Genomic DNA, 17168 nt, shown 5'->3' with positions numbered 1-17168 from the left:
ACAGATCCTAATCTCCTCGTTTCACTCCCTTCACCGGCCAAAAGAGAGTTTGGAGATTTTGAAACTGGCGACTGGTGGCAAATGAAAACTGATTCATTACACGCGGTTTACACCCATAAAGTGGATTACATACTTACATGGCACACCAGTGTTTAGAGTTGATCCTTGATCACGTGAATTGGCAAGTGATTATTAGATCCAATTGCTAAACGTACACCCATTTATGTTGCCAATTTTGTTCATGCTCCTCATGTTTCAATTTACTGTTGGATATACAAGCCTATCCATGTTGTTTCTGAGTTATTGTTTCATATCTTGATAATCTTGTGCTGTTCTTCTTGATGCAGCTTGAAGAACTCAGGAATTTGCAGCCTATGGCAGCTTCTAAGGAGACAGTAGATGGAGAGATCCCAAAGATGGAATATGAAGAAGCATCCACCAGAGCTTCTGCACCATAACATAACCAAACGGCTATCTGTTTTTGTAGAAATCTGTTATATAACTGAGAATACTGATATCAGAGTATCATATGCATCCTTTGTACCTCAGCTTTCCTTTATTGAATCAATTTCCCCCGTTCTTGGTTTTCATGGTTGTTTTCTTGTTTGACTTAGGCAAAGTGATTTTAAGTGTTTTTATTGAATATTTTCTTGTTTTAAGTCATGAATGCAGGATTCTGTTATGGTTCAAAACCGATTTAAATTGATATTAACCCGATATTGAAAAATCGAAATCAATAGAAATTGCACCTAATCAATACCAAAGTTTCTTGATGGTTTGGTTTTGGTCTTTCACCTTTTAATTTATCATTTTGTTGTGTTTGGTAATGAATTTGAGATTTCTTCAAGTTGTAGGATTTAGGAAAAGTTTCATTCTGATGTTTGATATTTTCCAGATTTGAGAGATCTCCGCTACATTTTTATAGTTTCTATTTTTTTATTAAGTCAATTTTTTTTCAGTGGAGACCATATTTATGATTTTTCTTTTTCATATGTTGTCTATGTCACGATGCAAATATCATTTAAGAAATCATATAAAGTCAAAGGACTGTAATGTCCATTAGAGCCTTGCAGGACCAGAGAGAGAGAGAGAGAGAGAGAGAGAGAGAGAGAGAGAGGAGATGATGAAGAACTCTCCTCTTCATGAATGGAAGGTTCAGCAGCCTCATTCGATCATCTACAAAGTTCAGAATCTGATCCATGCCACTTGTTTGCTTGCCTTGCTCTACTACAGAGCTTCTTCACTTTTCCTATATGAAGATCTACCCACTCTGCCATGGCTTCTCATCTTCGCTTCTGAGATCCTCCTCTGCTTCATGTGGTTGCTCCGCCTGCCTTTCCGGTGGCGTCCAGTGCATCGATCCGTCTTCCCAGAGAGACTCCCCGGGGATGATAAACTTCCGGCAGTCGACGTGTTCATCTGCACTGCTGACCCAAAACAAGAACCCACCTTGGGGGTGATGAACACAGTTGTTTCAGCCATGTGCCTTGATTATCCACCGGAGAAGCTCTCTGTTTATCTCTCCGATGATGCAGGTTCTCCCCTTACCCTTTATGCTCTTCATGAAGCAGCTTCCTTTGCAAATTCTTGGGTGCCCTTTTGCAGGAGATACAGAATTAGCACTATCTGCCCAGATGCATTCTTTTCTAGTTCTGCCTCTGCTCATGGTCATTCCATGGATTTCAATCCAGAGCTCGAGGAAATGAAGGTATGTGAGAAGTAAGAACCCATTCTAGACATGTAGTCATTATCAAGAATTCCAATCCTCTCATATGGAAAAGATGATTGCAAAATCATTCTGCAATTATTGTGTCCAAGCGTTGGAGCCACAGTCGGAGCACGACCGCTAGTATTCTTGAACTTCTATGTGTTTTGGGTTCTGAAAATCTTCTTAGACTCATCCGGTGAGTGAAATTTAAGCATAAAATTGGTTTTGGTGTACAGTCAAAGTATGAATTGTTCAAAGAACGTCTTCAGAAAGCTAAAGAAAATCATGAGACCGTATTACAAGATTGTCGTCCTTCACTTGTTGAGGTACGTATGTTTCTTTGAACAAAATTAACACCAAAAATTTCACTCGTCTTTACATCTTCCCCTTCTCTTTTGACTTTCATCATCTGAATCTGGGTTTCGTTACAACTCCTTTTATTAATTAATTAATAATATCAAATTTTTTTTTGGGTAAGAATAATATCAAAAATTTGGGACTAGTTTGACTGTTACAAGTCATATATTTTTCATACTTGGCGGCAACCCTTATCCAAACCCTAATGTTCAAAGATGAGACCAGAAAGAGTTCAAAGATTGGACTAGGTGGTTTTCATATTGTAAATATAAAATGGGTAGGAGTGACGAAGCTTCCTTCTTCTTGTCATCATGCATGCCTTCAACGTGCGTGTCCAAGATATAGCTTGGTTGTTATTTTTTTAGCTCATTAAATGTGCAGGACCGTCCAACGAGATAAAGGGGACCGTCGGATTGAGACTGGGGTCAAATTTTCAATCTGAATCGTTAATCATTTAACGGTCGAGATAAAAATTTAGACTAAAATTGTAGATCCGGCCCAAAATTTTGCATGACAAAGACCTGTCTAGCGATTACACATTTACACCCCGACATATAAGAGGACAAAATGATCATCTCACAAAATTCAATCTCGATTTTGGGTTTGAAATTTCCAATCAGGAACCAATATTAAATTTCCCAACCAGAACCCTTCAGCTTCAAGATGAGAGCCAGGGACCACTTTCTCATCTCATGGGCGTTGTGCTTGATGGGTCTTCCATCTTCAAGGTTCATTTAGTAGCGCCTAAAGAGTCTCGACTCTGAATTACTAAGAACAGGTTTTTATTGTTAAAAAAATTCATTATCATTCATAAGAACACGGGGAGAACACAGAATTAGTGAGAAAATCTGTACTAATTTTGTGTCAACTAATGTGCATCTTATATTTGATGTAGATTATAGGCAATGAACAAAGTGAGATTCCCCTTCTTGTTTATGTTTCCCGTGAAAAAAGACCCGCCCATCCTCACCATTTCAAGGCAGGAGCTCTTAATGTGCTTGTATGTATACTCTAATCTCTCTCTGTCTCTCTAATCACGAACTATTCACGCAGTTAATACTTTTGATCAGAGACTAACTAGTGTGTTTAATTGCATAAATGCAGCTTCGCGTATCTGGGATTATAAGCAATGCTCCCTATGTATTGGTGTTGGACTGTGATATGTATTGCAACAACCCATCCTCAGTTCGACAGGCAATGTGCTTTCACCTTGATCCCAAAGTGTCTCATTCCCTTGCCTTCGTTCAATTTCCTCAGGTTTTCTATAATGTGTGTCACAATGATATCTATGATGGACAGATGCGCTCATTATTTAAGGTACATATGATGCATTTTTATGCTAAACTTGTCTTGAAATATCCTTGATCAGGATTGAAAATGTCTGGTTTATGCTAACCAACTTGATACTTTTACATCCCTATCTATCATTCTCTTGCTCTGCATTAACCTCCTTTAATTGGTACCTCTAATTTCAGACATTCTGGCCATGTATGGATGGACTTGAAGGACCGATACTATCTGGGACTGGATTCTTTATTAAAAGAAAGGCCTTATATGGGAATCCTAAGCAAGAAGGTGCGTAGATCGTTAATGAAAAAAGATTGAAGAATACTAATTACAGTATATATCAACAATGTCTTGTGCTAATTCTATTACTCTTCATACCCAGATGATGATCTCATTCAACTTAGAACCAGTTTCGGTAACTCCAACAGGTTCATTGCCTCATTACACCCAAACAACCATGGCAATCCCATCTATGAAGGATTTTCATCAGAAGAAGTGCTACGAGAGGTTCATGCTTTGGCCTCGTGCAGCTACGAGGAAGACACACAGTGGGGTGAACAGGCAAGTCACCTTTACATATACCATGAAAACGATTGAGTTTCATTAACTTACGGATTCATTATCAGTGTTTAATTGGGATCTTAAACCTTATAAAGTAACTAGTGTTAGTGCTTTTGTTTAATTTGCAGAAGGGTTTTTTGTACTTCTCTATAGTGGAGGATTACTTTACAGGGTTTATCATGCAATGTAGAGGATGGAATTCAGTGTATTATTCTCCTTTAAGTCCAGCTTTCCTGGGTAGCTCTACCATCACTTTCAACGAAAGCATGATCCAGAACTTGAGATGGAACTCCGGTCTGCTTGAAGTGGGTGTCTCAAGGTTCTGCCCAATCACTTATGGAGTATCAAAAATGTCCATTCCACAGACACTGTGTTATGGATACTTCGCATTTCAACCCCTTTATTCTCTCCCTCTACTGTGTTATGCTACTATCCCTCAACTATGTCTCTTCAACGGTATCTCCTTGTACCCCAAGGTAATTAACAATTGATTCATGCCCATATCTATACATCTTTGTTGTCACCACATATAGATGAACTGCAAAGTAGTAATAATTGTTGTGGTTAATTTCTGTTGCAGGTTTCGAATCCTTGGTTTATAGTCTTCGTGATTATTTACGTATCTTCACTTTCTCAGCATCTGTTAGAGGTTTTCTTGAGTGGTAATCAAAACCCACTAAAGACATGGTGGAATGAACAAAGAAACTGGATGATAAAGTCAGTTGCTTCCTATTCCTTTTCATGTCTGGATGTTCTTCTGAAGACGGTTGGTATACGGAAGGCCAACTTCATATTAACCAGTAAAGTGATAGATGAAGAGCAAGTTGAACAATACAAGAAGGGGATATTCCATTTCCAAGGGTCTAAGTTGTTCCTCGTGACACTGGTCACATTAATCACTATAAATATAGTGTCCCTTGTGGGTGGTTTGGCAAGAGCAGTATATCAAGGCAAATATGATGATATGATTGCGCAGGTTTTCCTCTCTTTCGCCATCTTAACTTTTAATTTTCCAATAATTGAGGGGATGGTCTTCAGGAAGGACAACGGGCGAATTTCAACTTTGATCTCCGTTATATCTCTCATGCTCTCCATAATTTTCTTATTTTTAGGGTCTTTCTTCTTCTTTTAGTAAGTATTTATTTCAATCTTCTAGCAAGATCTTTGTCGTACCCTAAACACTTCTCAAATTTATTACTAGCTAGTTTCTTAACAATAATGCACAGGCTAGCTAGCTAGTATTTTAATTAGCTAGCTTGACTCAGATCATATATCTATGGAATTTGATATATAGCCTAATCTATCTTCTCTTGATGAAATTATCACTCTCTCTCTCTCTCTTCCTTGTATGAGATGTTATTTTTTTAATTAAGTAAAAGATCTTATGTATTAATAAGTGAAAAAAGGAAGAAGATTACACTGAAACTGTTATTCTTCACCCTTGACTGAACAAACATCAATATTAAAGAATAAACTAACAAAATCTGAACTTAGGTTCTCTAGCTTCATCTCTGCTGCTTCGTTCAAGAATTATCATCTCAGGTTAGTCCCCTCACCAGAGAAAACACTTGTTGCTTCATCATCGAGTTTGCCAAGAAATCATCCAATGCATTTGTTTCCCTAAAACAATTAAACCTGAAGTGTTAATTTAAAAACTCATTGATTGAGGGTTTTGAATTTATCTCCTTGTATGAAGTAAAGTTTATAAAAAATTAAAAAAATAATAAAAAATAATAAATAAAAAAAGAAGAAGAAAGAACCCAGGAGTAAAGTGATTCAAATCTGAATCTAATTTTATTCACTGAAGGTGAAAGAGAATCTCTTTACTGCTAATTTGACACTATTATTTAAATATGGGAATAACATTAAATATCATAATCATTTCTTTTCACATTTTAAAATTTGGTATTTCTTTTCTAGATTTTTGTTTTTTATTTTTATGGATTTTCAAATGACATGAGAGCCATCTTCAAAATGGACAGCAATTAGAAATAGATGATCTTCACCTGTCGAATCATGAACTCTAAAATGCAAGTACTTAACACCACGAATCAAGAAATTAATTTGGGTGATAAATAACAAGAATGCTTAGTAAAATCTTCGCCATTTGGGTTTCAGTTTGCAATTTTCATTGAATATGTATCTGAAGATGAAAACATGGAGGCTAATTGTATGAATTGCCAAGTTAGTCTTGAGCTTTCCATATCATGGGTTTTGAGACTATCTTTCTCATGGGGATATCCTTATACTAGCTTGGAGTAACAAGAGCCTTTGTATATATTATTTTTTCTGAAGAAAAAAAAATTAACAATTTGATCAATCCTACTGATCTTCTGAACCTCAGGCATCTAGCTAGATCTGGGTTCTTCCCATGTGAAACAACACAAAGGCTTGCTTTGTTAGCTCATGCTTATCCATCATGTCACGCATACATATGTCATATGTGTGCGAGAGATGGGTTTGAAGTTGAGATTTGTAACGTGATCTCTGACCTAGGTGGGTCTGAAGTTGAGATTTGTAATGTGATCTCTGAGCAGGGTCAATAATCCACATGTCATCAGAGAATGGGATGAAGGAAGCTAGTTAAAGATGATGGTCACATCATGCAGACAGCAACTCATCTGTCAAAAACTGCACCACTGGGTAAATTTTGTTGTTGGTATTCATTCTTTCTTTATTTGCTACAGGTAATTAAGATGGCATGGGGACAAAGAGTGACAAGTGATAGAATGTTTTCGGTCGAAAAGACACCAACCAAATGGCGAAGGGTTGATTCTTCTCCTAACCCATCTTTACTTACTTCCCACTGACATTTTCTTTGTAGACAGAACCGCAAAGCCTTCTGTACGTAATGTTGATAGAGTAAATGGAGCTTCCATGAGGCAGCTTGGCATAAAAGAAGAAGATACCCATCTCGTGCAATCTCACGAGATAGCTAGTAAGTGTGGAAGAAAAGGCAATTAAGCTGTTGCTCTGTGCAAAAACTCTGTGCTTTCGGCCTTTTAAAGATATCAAATCTTAGCTGTGTTAGGCATCTAACACCCTTGTCAAATTGGACACCCCAAGTCTTTTTAACCTTTGCTGGACTGGGAAGGATCTTTTACTCTTCCCTTCTGTGTTTCCGAAACCCACACCAGAGAGAGAAGAGTAAAAGTAGCTCATATGGCACGTGGGCTAATGGTCTGAATGCTAAACAGAGATCTCAATAAGTTCATGCATGTAGTGACATTACATGTGGAGCTTGTTTCGGAAAAACGTTCATTAAGTCTTATTTCTTTGTGTTGAAGCATATGGAGATGCATTATTTTACCCAAAAGACAGGTTTTGGCATCGAGTCTAACTTGGATGTTGTGTATTACAGTGGATCCTTTCACCGCTCATAAATGGTTTAAAGAAATTATTGCGAAACGACCGATCGAGATCGAAATCTTGACTCTGATTTTAATCTCCACTATACGCAGCACGATGATGTGCCAAACAATTTCAGTCATCACCCTCAAATACAAAGCCGAATTAGGAGATGTTGAATGCACTTAATTACGAGAATATTTGGCCAACATTAACTCAATTAGTTTTAAATATATAATATATCTTTTCATGCAGGATTTTTTTTCTAGTCTTCTCATTGGCTGAGAGGTTCGAATTTTTCACATACCAGGTGATAATAGTATGGTAAGAAAGAAATTCCTAATCTAAGGCTCAAAGTGAGGCACGCATGGATCATAGCAATACTGAGAAGAATCGGAAACTATTGAGCACATTTTATTCAACAGCCCCTTCGCGAAGGTATGTTGGATAGACCTGTATGGATAGCCGAAATCCGCCTCCGAATTCGCATTCCTATTTGTTTAAGGGTATCCGTATCCAAAAATTTTCTTACCGGAAAATATCCGTATCCGTCCGTTAAGCAACCGGATTCGGATTAGGATAATTGCTTATCGGATCGAATAATATCCGGATAGAGTAAAGTATTTAACATTTTTTCTTTAAAAATAGATGATAATCGGATTCGGATAGCGGTATATTCGGTAATCGGAAATTAGAAATTTATAATAAAAAAATATAAAAAATTGACAATTATCAATCAATAATCGGATATTTTATCAAATCGGATTATTATTGGATATCCGATAAAGTTTCGGATTCAGATTCGGATGCCTTCTCTAAATTTTTGCCGGATTCGGATTCGAATTCGGATAACAGATTTGCTAATCAGATTTGGATTCGGATACTAGTGTATCCTAGCCGAATTCGGTCCGTTTACAGGCCTAATGTTGGATGGCTAGCTCGCTTGGGTATAGGGGCTTGGTTCATGGCCCAACCCAGCTCCACCAATGGATAAAAAGCCTAAAGAGTATTTAGACCGGCACAACTAGTAGAGCTCAAGAATTTTATTCCCATTGTTTTCATCTACGTTAGAAAATATGGATCGTTCGTAACGAGATGCTCTATAGGAAAGGAGCATGGTCGCCATTGGAAGTTGCCAGAGTAGCAAAGGTTGCAGCCAATGAATTTGCCAATAAACCTAAGCACAAAACAACATACCATAACAAACTCAACTTTGCAAATGCATGGTCACCTCCACCCCCATGGAACAATGAAGGTAAATTCAGATGTAGCTCTAAAGATAGGTGAAAGTAAAGGTGGCATGGGGTTTGTCATAAGGGATTTTGCAGGGCTTCCTCTTTTTGCAGCCTCTCAAATTGAATATTTTAATAACATTTTGGTTGGAGAAGCTTTAGCTCTCAGGAGTGGTGTGTTACAAGCTTTAGCGAAAACCTATAATCATGTGCCGTTGGAATTCTAGAGCTGATCAGAGTATCAAATTTGCAAATCACACCATCCCCTCATGTATAAGATCCATAATAGAAGATATAAGAAAAATTGGATCTACTTTCCTCTCTGTTTCTTTTTCTCATACTCCTAGGAAGCTCGATCAACAATGTTGCAGACATCCTAGCCCGGAGAGCACATAGTCTTTCAGGCAATACCATGTAGGGGTGTAAATGGATAACCGAAATCCGCTTCCGAATTTGCATCCGCATCCGTTTAGGGGTATCCGAATCCGTCCGATTATTAATAGGATGCGGATATGGTATACCCCTTTCTTACCGAATATTATCCGTCCGATAAAATTATCCGATTAAGTTACTTATTTAGATTTATTATTCTTATTTTTATAAATTTTACCTATGATATGTGACTATTTATTTAGATTTTCTACTAAAATAGTTACCAAAGTTGTTATATTCTTAAATTTCAAACCTAGCCCTCACAAATAAAAAATTAAAGACGAAAACAAGTCGTCAAAAACTTGCATTCAATCTATATTCATGTCCGTTTAGAAAAGTTTACTTAAGAAAATAATTATCCGATTATTATCCGAATCCAACAGAATCCGTCCGAAAATTGATAGGATATTATCTGAATCCGTCCAAATATAATAGAATGCGGATATGAATATACCCTTATCCGATTCGAAGCCTATCCGTTCACACCCCTAATACCATGTGGCATATCTCTTCTTCTCCTTAGCTACAGAGTACTTGTAATACGGTTTCCCCTGCCTCAGCCTGCTTTAATGAAAGTCCTATTACCAAAAAAAAAAGTTTGCGTAACAGTATCCAAAAAGACCCAAGATTCCAATACTCTGGCTAGTGTTCCACCTGACCCAAAAACGAAAAAATGTCAAATCTAAGCCCAGAAATTAACAGTGTAGAATCTTGAATTTATGCTTCATATGAGATGATAACTAAACTCGAACAGGTGGAACCAAAGACCTCTTCATTAAAGGTAGCTGGTTACCTTCTGGGGAAGGACGGTTTTCTTTCTCCTCTGCTTGATTTTGGTTTCGGATACGTTGTTTCTTGTTCTCATCTTCCATGGAGAGACACAGTTCGAAGAGCATCAAAGATAATGGCACAAGCCTTAGGGACAACAACAGCAGCAGCAGCAAGGTTAAAGATTACTCATGGGATCATAACTATAGCTGTTCTGGAGGGGATTATTTAAGTGGGTTTTCATGGCCACCAAGATCTTACACATGTAGCTTCTGCAAAAGGGAATTTAGGTCCGCTCAAGCTCTTGGAGGCCATATGAACGTCCACAGGAGAGACAGAGCCAGGCTGAGACAGCAGTCACCTCCATGGGATGGTCAAGGCCCTGAGCTCAACCCTAACCCTAACCATAATCCTAACCCTGACTGCACATCATCATCTCATGCTAGTAGACTTCCTCCATTCACTTATAAGTTCCCTTTATTGCTTTCACCTACTCTTAATTGCTTCTCTTCCATGCCACCTGCGGCTTCTTGTGTTGAAGTGGAGACAATGATGGAGTCTCTCCATGATACTTCAAGCTCACTAATGGTAGGTGCAAGAAAAGAAACTAAGAAAGCTTTGTTTGGGGATGAGGACTTGAAGGGCTTGATGATGAAAGAAGATGAGTACAAGGTTGTGATTACAGAAGACATAGTGAAACTAGATCTGGAGATTGGTCTCTGTAAAGATTCAAAGAGAGACCTTGATTTGGAGCTTCGACTTGGGTACTCCTAGTTTAATCTTCGCTACTTGTGTACTCACCAATAATGTTTTCAGTCGTAGTTTAGGTTATTGCACCTATAACTTGTTTTGTAGAATCTATATTAGGATTTACCCTGATAGTTCTCATGCCTGTGTAGGAGATGATGAATATAGTAGAGTTGATCAATTTCTTCTTGCATTGAAGATTTGATGATCTAGGAACTGAATACCTCTTCTTTCTACCAAGAAATTTGTTCTTTTAGACTGTTTTAGTGAAAGGGATGGTTGTTTGTGTTTAGACATTATTCTTTCTTATTACATATTATTGTTGCTGGTGTGGTAGCAGTTTGAACTTCTAAAATCCACAAGGATGGTTTTAGTAACTGCAGTTTTCCTGAAGATTACAGATTGGAGTTGGAACTTACAGATTTATAATTGGAAAAAGAGTTTTTCTGCTTTTCATGAGTATCACAGATTGTCATCTTTGTTTAGGTGTAAGTAGCTAGCAAGCAATCTCATCCAATTCGTCCTGGGCTAAGAGTTTAAGTTGTGAAGCAAGCTCTTCCAATTCGTCAGGGGAGGTGATCCGGATTCGTGCACAGCTAGAGCTTCTGATCTGCTGACACATAAAAGACTAGCAGAGCGATAGACCTTTACCATGTCAATGATTCGACTGAGGTCATTTTCGATTGGTGTTTGTGTTAATTGCTATGGTTTGGTTTGGATGTGGGATGGGTTTCCTGAAACTCTGATAAGGTGCTTGTTCCCGACAATTGTCTCAAGTGTTAGGTGTGTAAAATGACCTTTCCCTAAACAGCAATAAATATTCTTCTTAGTGCAAAGCACAACAGAAGGAATTCAGTCTCAGCAAGTGAGAGACCACCCACTTCTCTTTCCCCACACAGTCACAAACACAAAACGCATCCTCCCCATATCACAGCAATAAACATATGGCCAGAGAGAGAGAGAGAGAGCTAATGAATGAAAGCAGGGAAGAAAGCTCATATGTTGTACATGTTTTGAGCTTTGGTGGTTTCTGCTAACTTGTCAACATCAGATCTGCTTGCTTCTGTAGTTCTGTTCGCCCTCCCTTAGATACAGTCCAACAGCGTATCTCCAAAAAATATTAAAACAGGTCAGAGCACTGGTGAACCATAATGTGTAGCAATATTTAGGACACTCACCAGGTATCAGGACTAGTGTGAGACTTAGGGCCTTCAACCTTCTACAGCTCAATTCAAATATTGAAGGAAATAAGAACTTTTTTTTGGAGAAAGAGAATAATCAACAAACATCAGCATCAACAAGAGACAATGATGTGGCATTTGACTCATTGCCCTTATTCTGTGTAAACTGTGTTTAGAGAGATCAGGTTAGGCCGTTGAGACATGAGTGTGGGATAAAGCAATTCCAACTGGGTGCATGGTAACATGTAGGAAATTTGAATTCATTTTTGTTATGTATGACCTTCTCGTACCTGGTTTCGAAGTGAAATTAACCCTATACATACCTGTCCACTGATTGTGTGGTTGAGGGGTTTCGTAAGTACTTTGTTATTCCGATGGTTTTGAGAGATTTCCGTTAGATATTTTCCTATATATAGTGAAAGTTTTTCTAAGAACTTATCATATCACTTTGGATCTACTAAATATATTTGTTGCATTGATCTTTTTTCATTTCTGTCCATAATTTCTTAGTTTTTTTTTTTTTTTTTTTTTTTTTTTGGGTAAGGATCTAAGGTTCATCCGAACCAGCTTACGTGTACCTCGATTGCATCCTCAAAAGAGCTTTAATTACAATTAATCTAGGCAGGACGTCGACCTTAAATTATTTAGAGATCATCTTAGGTATGTTTGAATTATAAGACATCTCTTTTTTCCAACCCAAAAACATAAGCACAAGATTTAAATGATTGCAACTACTAAAGGGTTTAAATGATATCGGTCTATTTATAATGTATCTTAGAAGTCTATGAGATTGGAGTCTAATTGTATGACATTAATGACCATATAAGTCGAAACCCGAAAGGTTGGATCTATCAGTTTCTATCTCATGCGTGCAGGTAACAAAGCTCATAAGTCTGACACTTTTTAATTTCAGTTAAGGCAAATTGTATATAGACCCCTGTGTTTGCAATCAATTATATCTATTACCTCTAAAAAAAATCAATTACAGATGCCCCTTACTATTAAGAATTGAAAGCTATAAATGGACAACATTGCTGAAGCACTAATTGGGCATTTGTAATTGATTTTTTTTTAGGGATAGTCGATGTAATTGATTGCAAATACAAGAGGTTTATATGTAGTTTGCCCTTTCAATTATATTGCTGCCAATTTTAACCTTGCAACACCTTATCATGATCAAATTCATAAGGATGTGAAACTTGATTGTGCACTAGGTGTGGCAACCATACCTAGACACAACCATTTCATACATATGTGAAAATTCCAATCCCCTTCCAACTGCCGAAGATAATTTGTCTAAATGCAGCCACCATGCTCAATATACAAATGCATGCCATTCTATTCCCGGTAAATTAAGATTTCATCATGAGCCTTGTAAGTTTGCAGATTATCGTCCAATCCAAGTTTTTAAATTGTGTACTTGGATACTGATGACTTTGATTTTGCCACATACTTACTTGAAGTGTAAAGTTGCATGGAAGGAGACGAGCGCTAGAGTTGGAGTTGAAATCTATTGTCTATGACATTCACACTTTATTTTTTGAATTGTGAGTTGTAAGGTTTGTTTGTTGCCAAGAGAAGGGAATGTTTTTGCCCATTTTCTGGTTCGGAATGCCTTGTCCACTACCAGTAAGACTTGTTGGCCGATTTCTACCCTTTGGCTTTGTGTTTGGGATCCTCTATGTTTTTCTGGTGCTTCTCAATGAAAAGTGGTTTACCCAAAAAAAAAATTGCATGGAAAAAAGAAATGTAGAGGTTGTGAAATGTACTATAGTTTGATGTGGGAGAGTGATTAGAGCCCAAAAAGAAGTCTTTTCTCCAACAAATGCTTTGGGAGAGTGATTAAAACCCAACTGAACTTGGTATAATCTATCCTTAACACTGCCCTGAAGAAGACATCTCCTTGTCGTACAATTCTTCACATAACAGATATCAGGATGAAATTCAAAATAGAGCATTATTATCCTTAGTGAAATGGGAGACTAATAATAAATTCTTTTAAATAGAGGGCACATGAAGAACGTAATTCAGATAGATTGGAGAAGAAGATGTAGGAAGACCAGCTCCATTACTAACTTGAACCCGATCTGAACCATGGTAGGATTGCGCAATATGGAGATTCTCAATAGCATTGGTGATGTGATGTGTAACGCCAGAGTCAGAGTACCAAGTTTCATTTAGAAGAGAAGTACTAAAAAGTTCAAAAATATTCACAGATGGAGTTGCATTAAAGATACCTTGAATAACATGATTGAAATGCTGGTAACAATCCTTCACTTCGTGTCTAGGACGATCACAAATCTGGTAGATAAGACGATTGGCAGTCTAATGAGGTGGCTGATGTGTATGAGAGCCATGTTGAGGAGAAAAATGGCCACAACCAGATCTACCTCTTGGAGAAAAATGCCCCCTATAGGGATGACGTGAAGAGCTAATAGGGATTGGCCAGTAGCCATGTCTGCCATAGGAAAAGAAGAGTCAACAATTGTTAGTTCATCTCTTAACCGAATTTCTTGAGTCAATAACATACCTCATAATTCATCACATTAGATGGGAGAATTGCAAGTGGTAATGACAGTCACAAAAACAGAGTCTTCAACTTCCAAGCCCTTCAAGACATGAAGACAAAGTTCTTCATCAGTCACAAGTCATCCCACAACGGCCAATAGATCAGAAATATTTTTTATGTGAAGAAGGTAATCATGAATGCTATTATTACCTCTTCGAATATTTTGGATCTGAAGGCGAAGTTGCATTATGCGAGCAGAAGAGCAAGTTGAGTGGATCCGCTCAAGCTTGGACCAGACTTCTCTAGAGGTGCAACAACCAACAACCTGCACATAAACTGGTTCAGTAAGGGAAGCAATGTTCCAACACATCAATAGTTGATCCCGAAGATTCCACTTTTGATAGTCAAGATTTGTTCGAAAGATCGCAGTATCATCTTTATCGGGAATGGCAGCAGGTGGGCAAAGAGAAGAGCCATCAGCAATCTCAAATAATTTGTATGTCTTCAGAAGAGGAACAATTTGAGATCTCCATAACAAATACTTGCATCTCATTAAGCTTTGTTGAGAGGAAGCCATTAAGAATGGTAAGAACCTGGAGCTCTAATGCCATGTTTACTGCCATGGGTTAGGGTTAGAGAGACACGTTTTTGGGTGATGGAGAGAGAGAGGGGGGGGGGGGAACTCAATTTTACATGATTCGATTGATCTACGCAACCTACGTCCACATGAATGTGATTTGCTTCCTTGAGAATGATTGTAGTATAAATTACATATTTATAATTATAGAAGACCTGCTTAACATTAAGCTTGGACTCTAACTCTAGAGTTTGAATTACACAAGTTATCTATTTGTATTTAGTATGAAATGTCTCTTGTGTGTTTGAGTGCGACTTTGATTCTCATCCACTTGTGGATAAGATATAATCTGCCGGAGTCTCTTGAGTAGTTGAGTTTGAGTCTGGTTTTTGAAGTCTTGCATGCATGGACGTAGTTGAGTTTGAGTGGAGTTCCTTATTATCCTCAACAATAACTAACAATTTGAACATCCAAAAAGAAAGGAACGATACCATTACATAATGGAAAGACAACCAGCAGCAACGACGAGTGCGTTGCTTTATCTGAAATTCAACCTTTTCCACATCTACCTTTTGCCCTTTCAGAAGGAGAGAAAGACAGCAATGCAAAGTCTGACTTGGAGTGGTTAGGGCCGGGATAGGGTAGGCAGCCCATCTATATTGACTTGGAGTGGTTAGGGCCGGGATAGGGTAGGCAGCCCATCTATATGCCTTTTAACATTACAAAGTGATGCGTGGCACATGGGGTAACTTAGGGTCCCTGTCTCGGAATGGGATGAAATTTGTCATGTTGATCTGAAACGAGCTTAACTTTGCATCATCACCCACTGTAACAGCAACCCCATTTAACATTTGATTAGGACTCCATAGTGAACCCAATAATTCACCAACTTCAAACCAGTGTTTCAATAGGAAAGCTCATATTACTGGCAAGCTCATATGGTCTTAGTGTACATATCATAGAAGGCAGAAGAAAATCAAGAGAAGGAAAGGGAGTGAGGAAGACAATGATGTGCGCGGACTGGCTTCCTTTATCCCATGCTTCTTCCTTTCACTGAAATAAGCTTTTCTGCAAGTTCTCTCCTTTGTCCTGATTGTCTCTACCACTTCTACTGCTTAGCCTTTTCATCATTCTCTGCTCCACGTGTGATGAACTCTGGACTTAGGGGATGGGGTCTCTTCAGCATTATTTTCCAGGTGACTTTCAGTTTGTGCTGTGAAGTGTGTGAACTATATATACTATTAATATAAGGTGCCAACCTTGAAGACCTTTGGTTGACTAATATAAGTAGTGAACACGTGAAAGTTTGGAGCTCCAAGGAGGTCCTTTTCTCTGTGAGAATCTTCATACTTCTCTTCATCTTGGGTTTTGCTGCAAATTGCCATCTTAGAGATCAATTTTTTTTTTTTTTTTTTTTTTTTTTGAATTTATGAGACTCTTTCTTTGGTAATAGTTAGGTCTTCATTGCATATTTCATAGAATCAGAACTTCCATATTTTAGTGATAGTGACGAATAATCAGCCTTATCTGATTCTGGACTCGAGAAAGAGGATTATTAGCCCCAATTCATGGATGGTGGAATCATCATGCAGTCAACAGTGAAGGGGTTTACGTCGGATTTCTTTTACAAGTAGGAATGAAGAGAGCTTTTATTGAACTATTTGGGTATTCAACTTCCATATAAGGTAAGATGGTGATTTGTTTGGACTAGTAGGGTTTATGGAGTCTCACAACAGTAATAGAGGCTTCCTCTCTGTCACCTTCGAACCGTCTTTTTCACTTAATAAAACTCCCATTATCATTAGGGCTATATCACTTGCTCAAGTAGTGGGATTGTCTGTAATAGGTCTGACATTTGGTTAATTTGTTTATAGGAAAGAAAAAAAATAGAAGAAGAAAAGAAGGAAAGAAATAAATAAATAAAGAAATAGAGAGAAGAAAAAATATCACGCCAAATCTGTTGTATCCTCATATATCTTGAACAAATTGAAATCAGCTATGCTTATCATCAAGTGCCCATACACATGAGAGTGAAGGGCTTTATATCTTCTTGTCATTTACATAGGAATGAGGGGTGTGTATGAAAACAAAAATTCCAACTGATTGGTTCTCAAATATTCGAGGACCTAATGATAAATGCAAATTATCCAGACTCACTTAGACTAGTACGCTTAACAACCTTTACATTCTTTTTTTTTTTTTTTTTTTTGGGGGGGGGGGGGGGTGGGGGGTCACCATTAGGAAGTCACAAGGACTGGGGCCCTTTAGGCCCAGGAATGGGACTAGGGGATGAGACAAAGTTCGAACAAAAAATTTCTTGGTCTTAATGCCTTTGCCGAAGAGGTTATGACCACTATGCTAGAAAAAAGACCACTATGCTAAAGAAATGTAGAGGTTGTGAAATGTACTATAGTTGGTGGCTATGCAATCTTTTTGGGCTGCAATCTTATCTCTTAGAGTT

The 17168-nt window shown here is 37.9% G+C and overlaps 3 protein-coding genes across 4 annotated transcripts in view; all 3 read left to right on the top strand.

Moving 5' to 3' along the window:
- Positions 1-709, top strand: part of LOC149028340 (uncharacterized) — a 32045-nt gene extending 31336 nt beyond the window's left edge. Inside the window, exon 4 of one of the 2 annotated variants that reach the window (XM_089135934.1) lies at positions 348-709. In XM_089135934.1, the coding sequence (XP_088992060.1) occupies positions 348-458 (111 nt within the window). In that variant the 3' untranslated portion in view covers positions 459-709. The remainder of the gene's footprint in view (positions 1-347) is intronic. The other variant, XM_089135935.1, reaches the window with a different exon arrangement.
- A 361-nt stretch (positions 710-1070) lies between these two features.
- Positions 1071-5479, top strand: LOC149028339 (quillaic acid 3-O-glycosyltransferase CSL1-like). The gene is made up of 8 exons (XM_089135927.1): positions 1071-1708; positions 1945-2034; positions 2961-3065; positions 3170-3382; positions 3541-3640; positions 3735-3913; positions 4042-4389; positions 4494-5479. Exons 1-8 carry the CDS (start codon positions 1121-1123, stop codon positions 5043-5045), a joined length of 2175 nt encoding a protein of 724 aa, XP_088992053.1. The 5' UTR covers positions 1071-1120; the 3' UTR covers positions 5046-5479.
- A 4316-nt stretch (positions 5480-9795) lies between these two features.
- On the top strand, positions 9796-10467 carry LOC149028338 (transcriptional regulator SUPERMAN-like). The gene has a single exon (XM_089148172.1). The coding sequence runs from the start codon at positions 9796-9798 to the stop codon at positions 10465-10467; it is 672 nt and encodes a 223-aa protein (XP_089004298.1).
- Positions 10468-17168: the final 6701 nt, after the last annotated feature.

Source organism: Hakea prostrata, chromosome 1 (genome assembly GCF_041222555.1).
Source record: "Hakea prostrata isolate BN-2017 chromosome 1, UWA_Hpros_2, whole genome shotgun sequence".
In the NCBI taxonomy this organism is placed as follows: domain Eukaryota; kingdom Viridiplantae; phylum Streptophyta; class Magnoliopsida; order Proteales; family Proteaceae; genus Hakea; species Hakea prostrata.
The sequence above is the reverse complement of the archived record's forward strand: the minus strand, read 5'-3'. Positions and strand labels throughout refer to the sequence as shown.

What these genes read in the sequence shown, in the direction of transcription:
- LOC149028339 (XM_089135927.1), top strand. Translation starts at nt 1,121, where the DNA reads ATGATGAAGAACTCTCCTCTTCATGAATGGAAGGTTCAGCAGCCTCAT. An exon ending in CAGGAGCTCTTAATGTGCTT is followed by an intron (nt 3,066 to 3,169) that starts GTATGTATACTC and finishes GCATAAATGCAG; the next exon opens with CTTCGCGTATCTGGGATTAT. An exon ending in TGGGAATCCTAAGCAAGAAG is followed by an intron (nt 3,641 to 3,734) that starts GTGCGTAGATCG and finishes CTTCATACCCAG; the next exon opens with ATGATGATCTCATTCAACTT.
- LOC149028338 (XM_089148172.1), top strand. Translation starts at nt 9,796, where the DNA reads ATGGAGAGACACAGTTCGAAGAGCATCAAAGATAATGGCACAAGCCTT.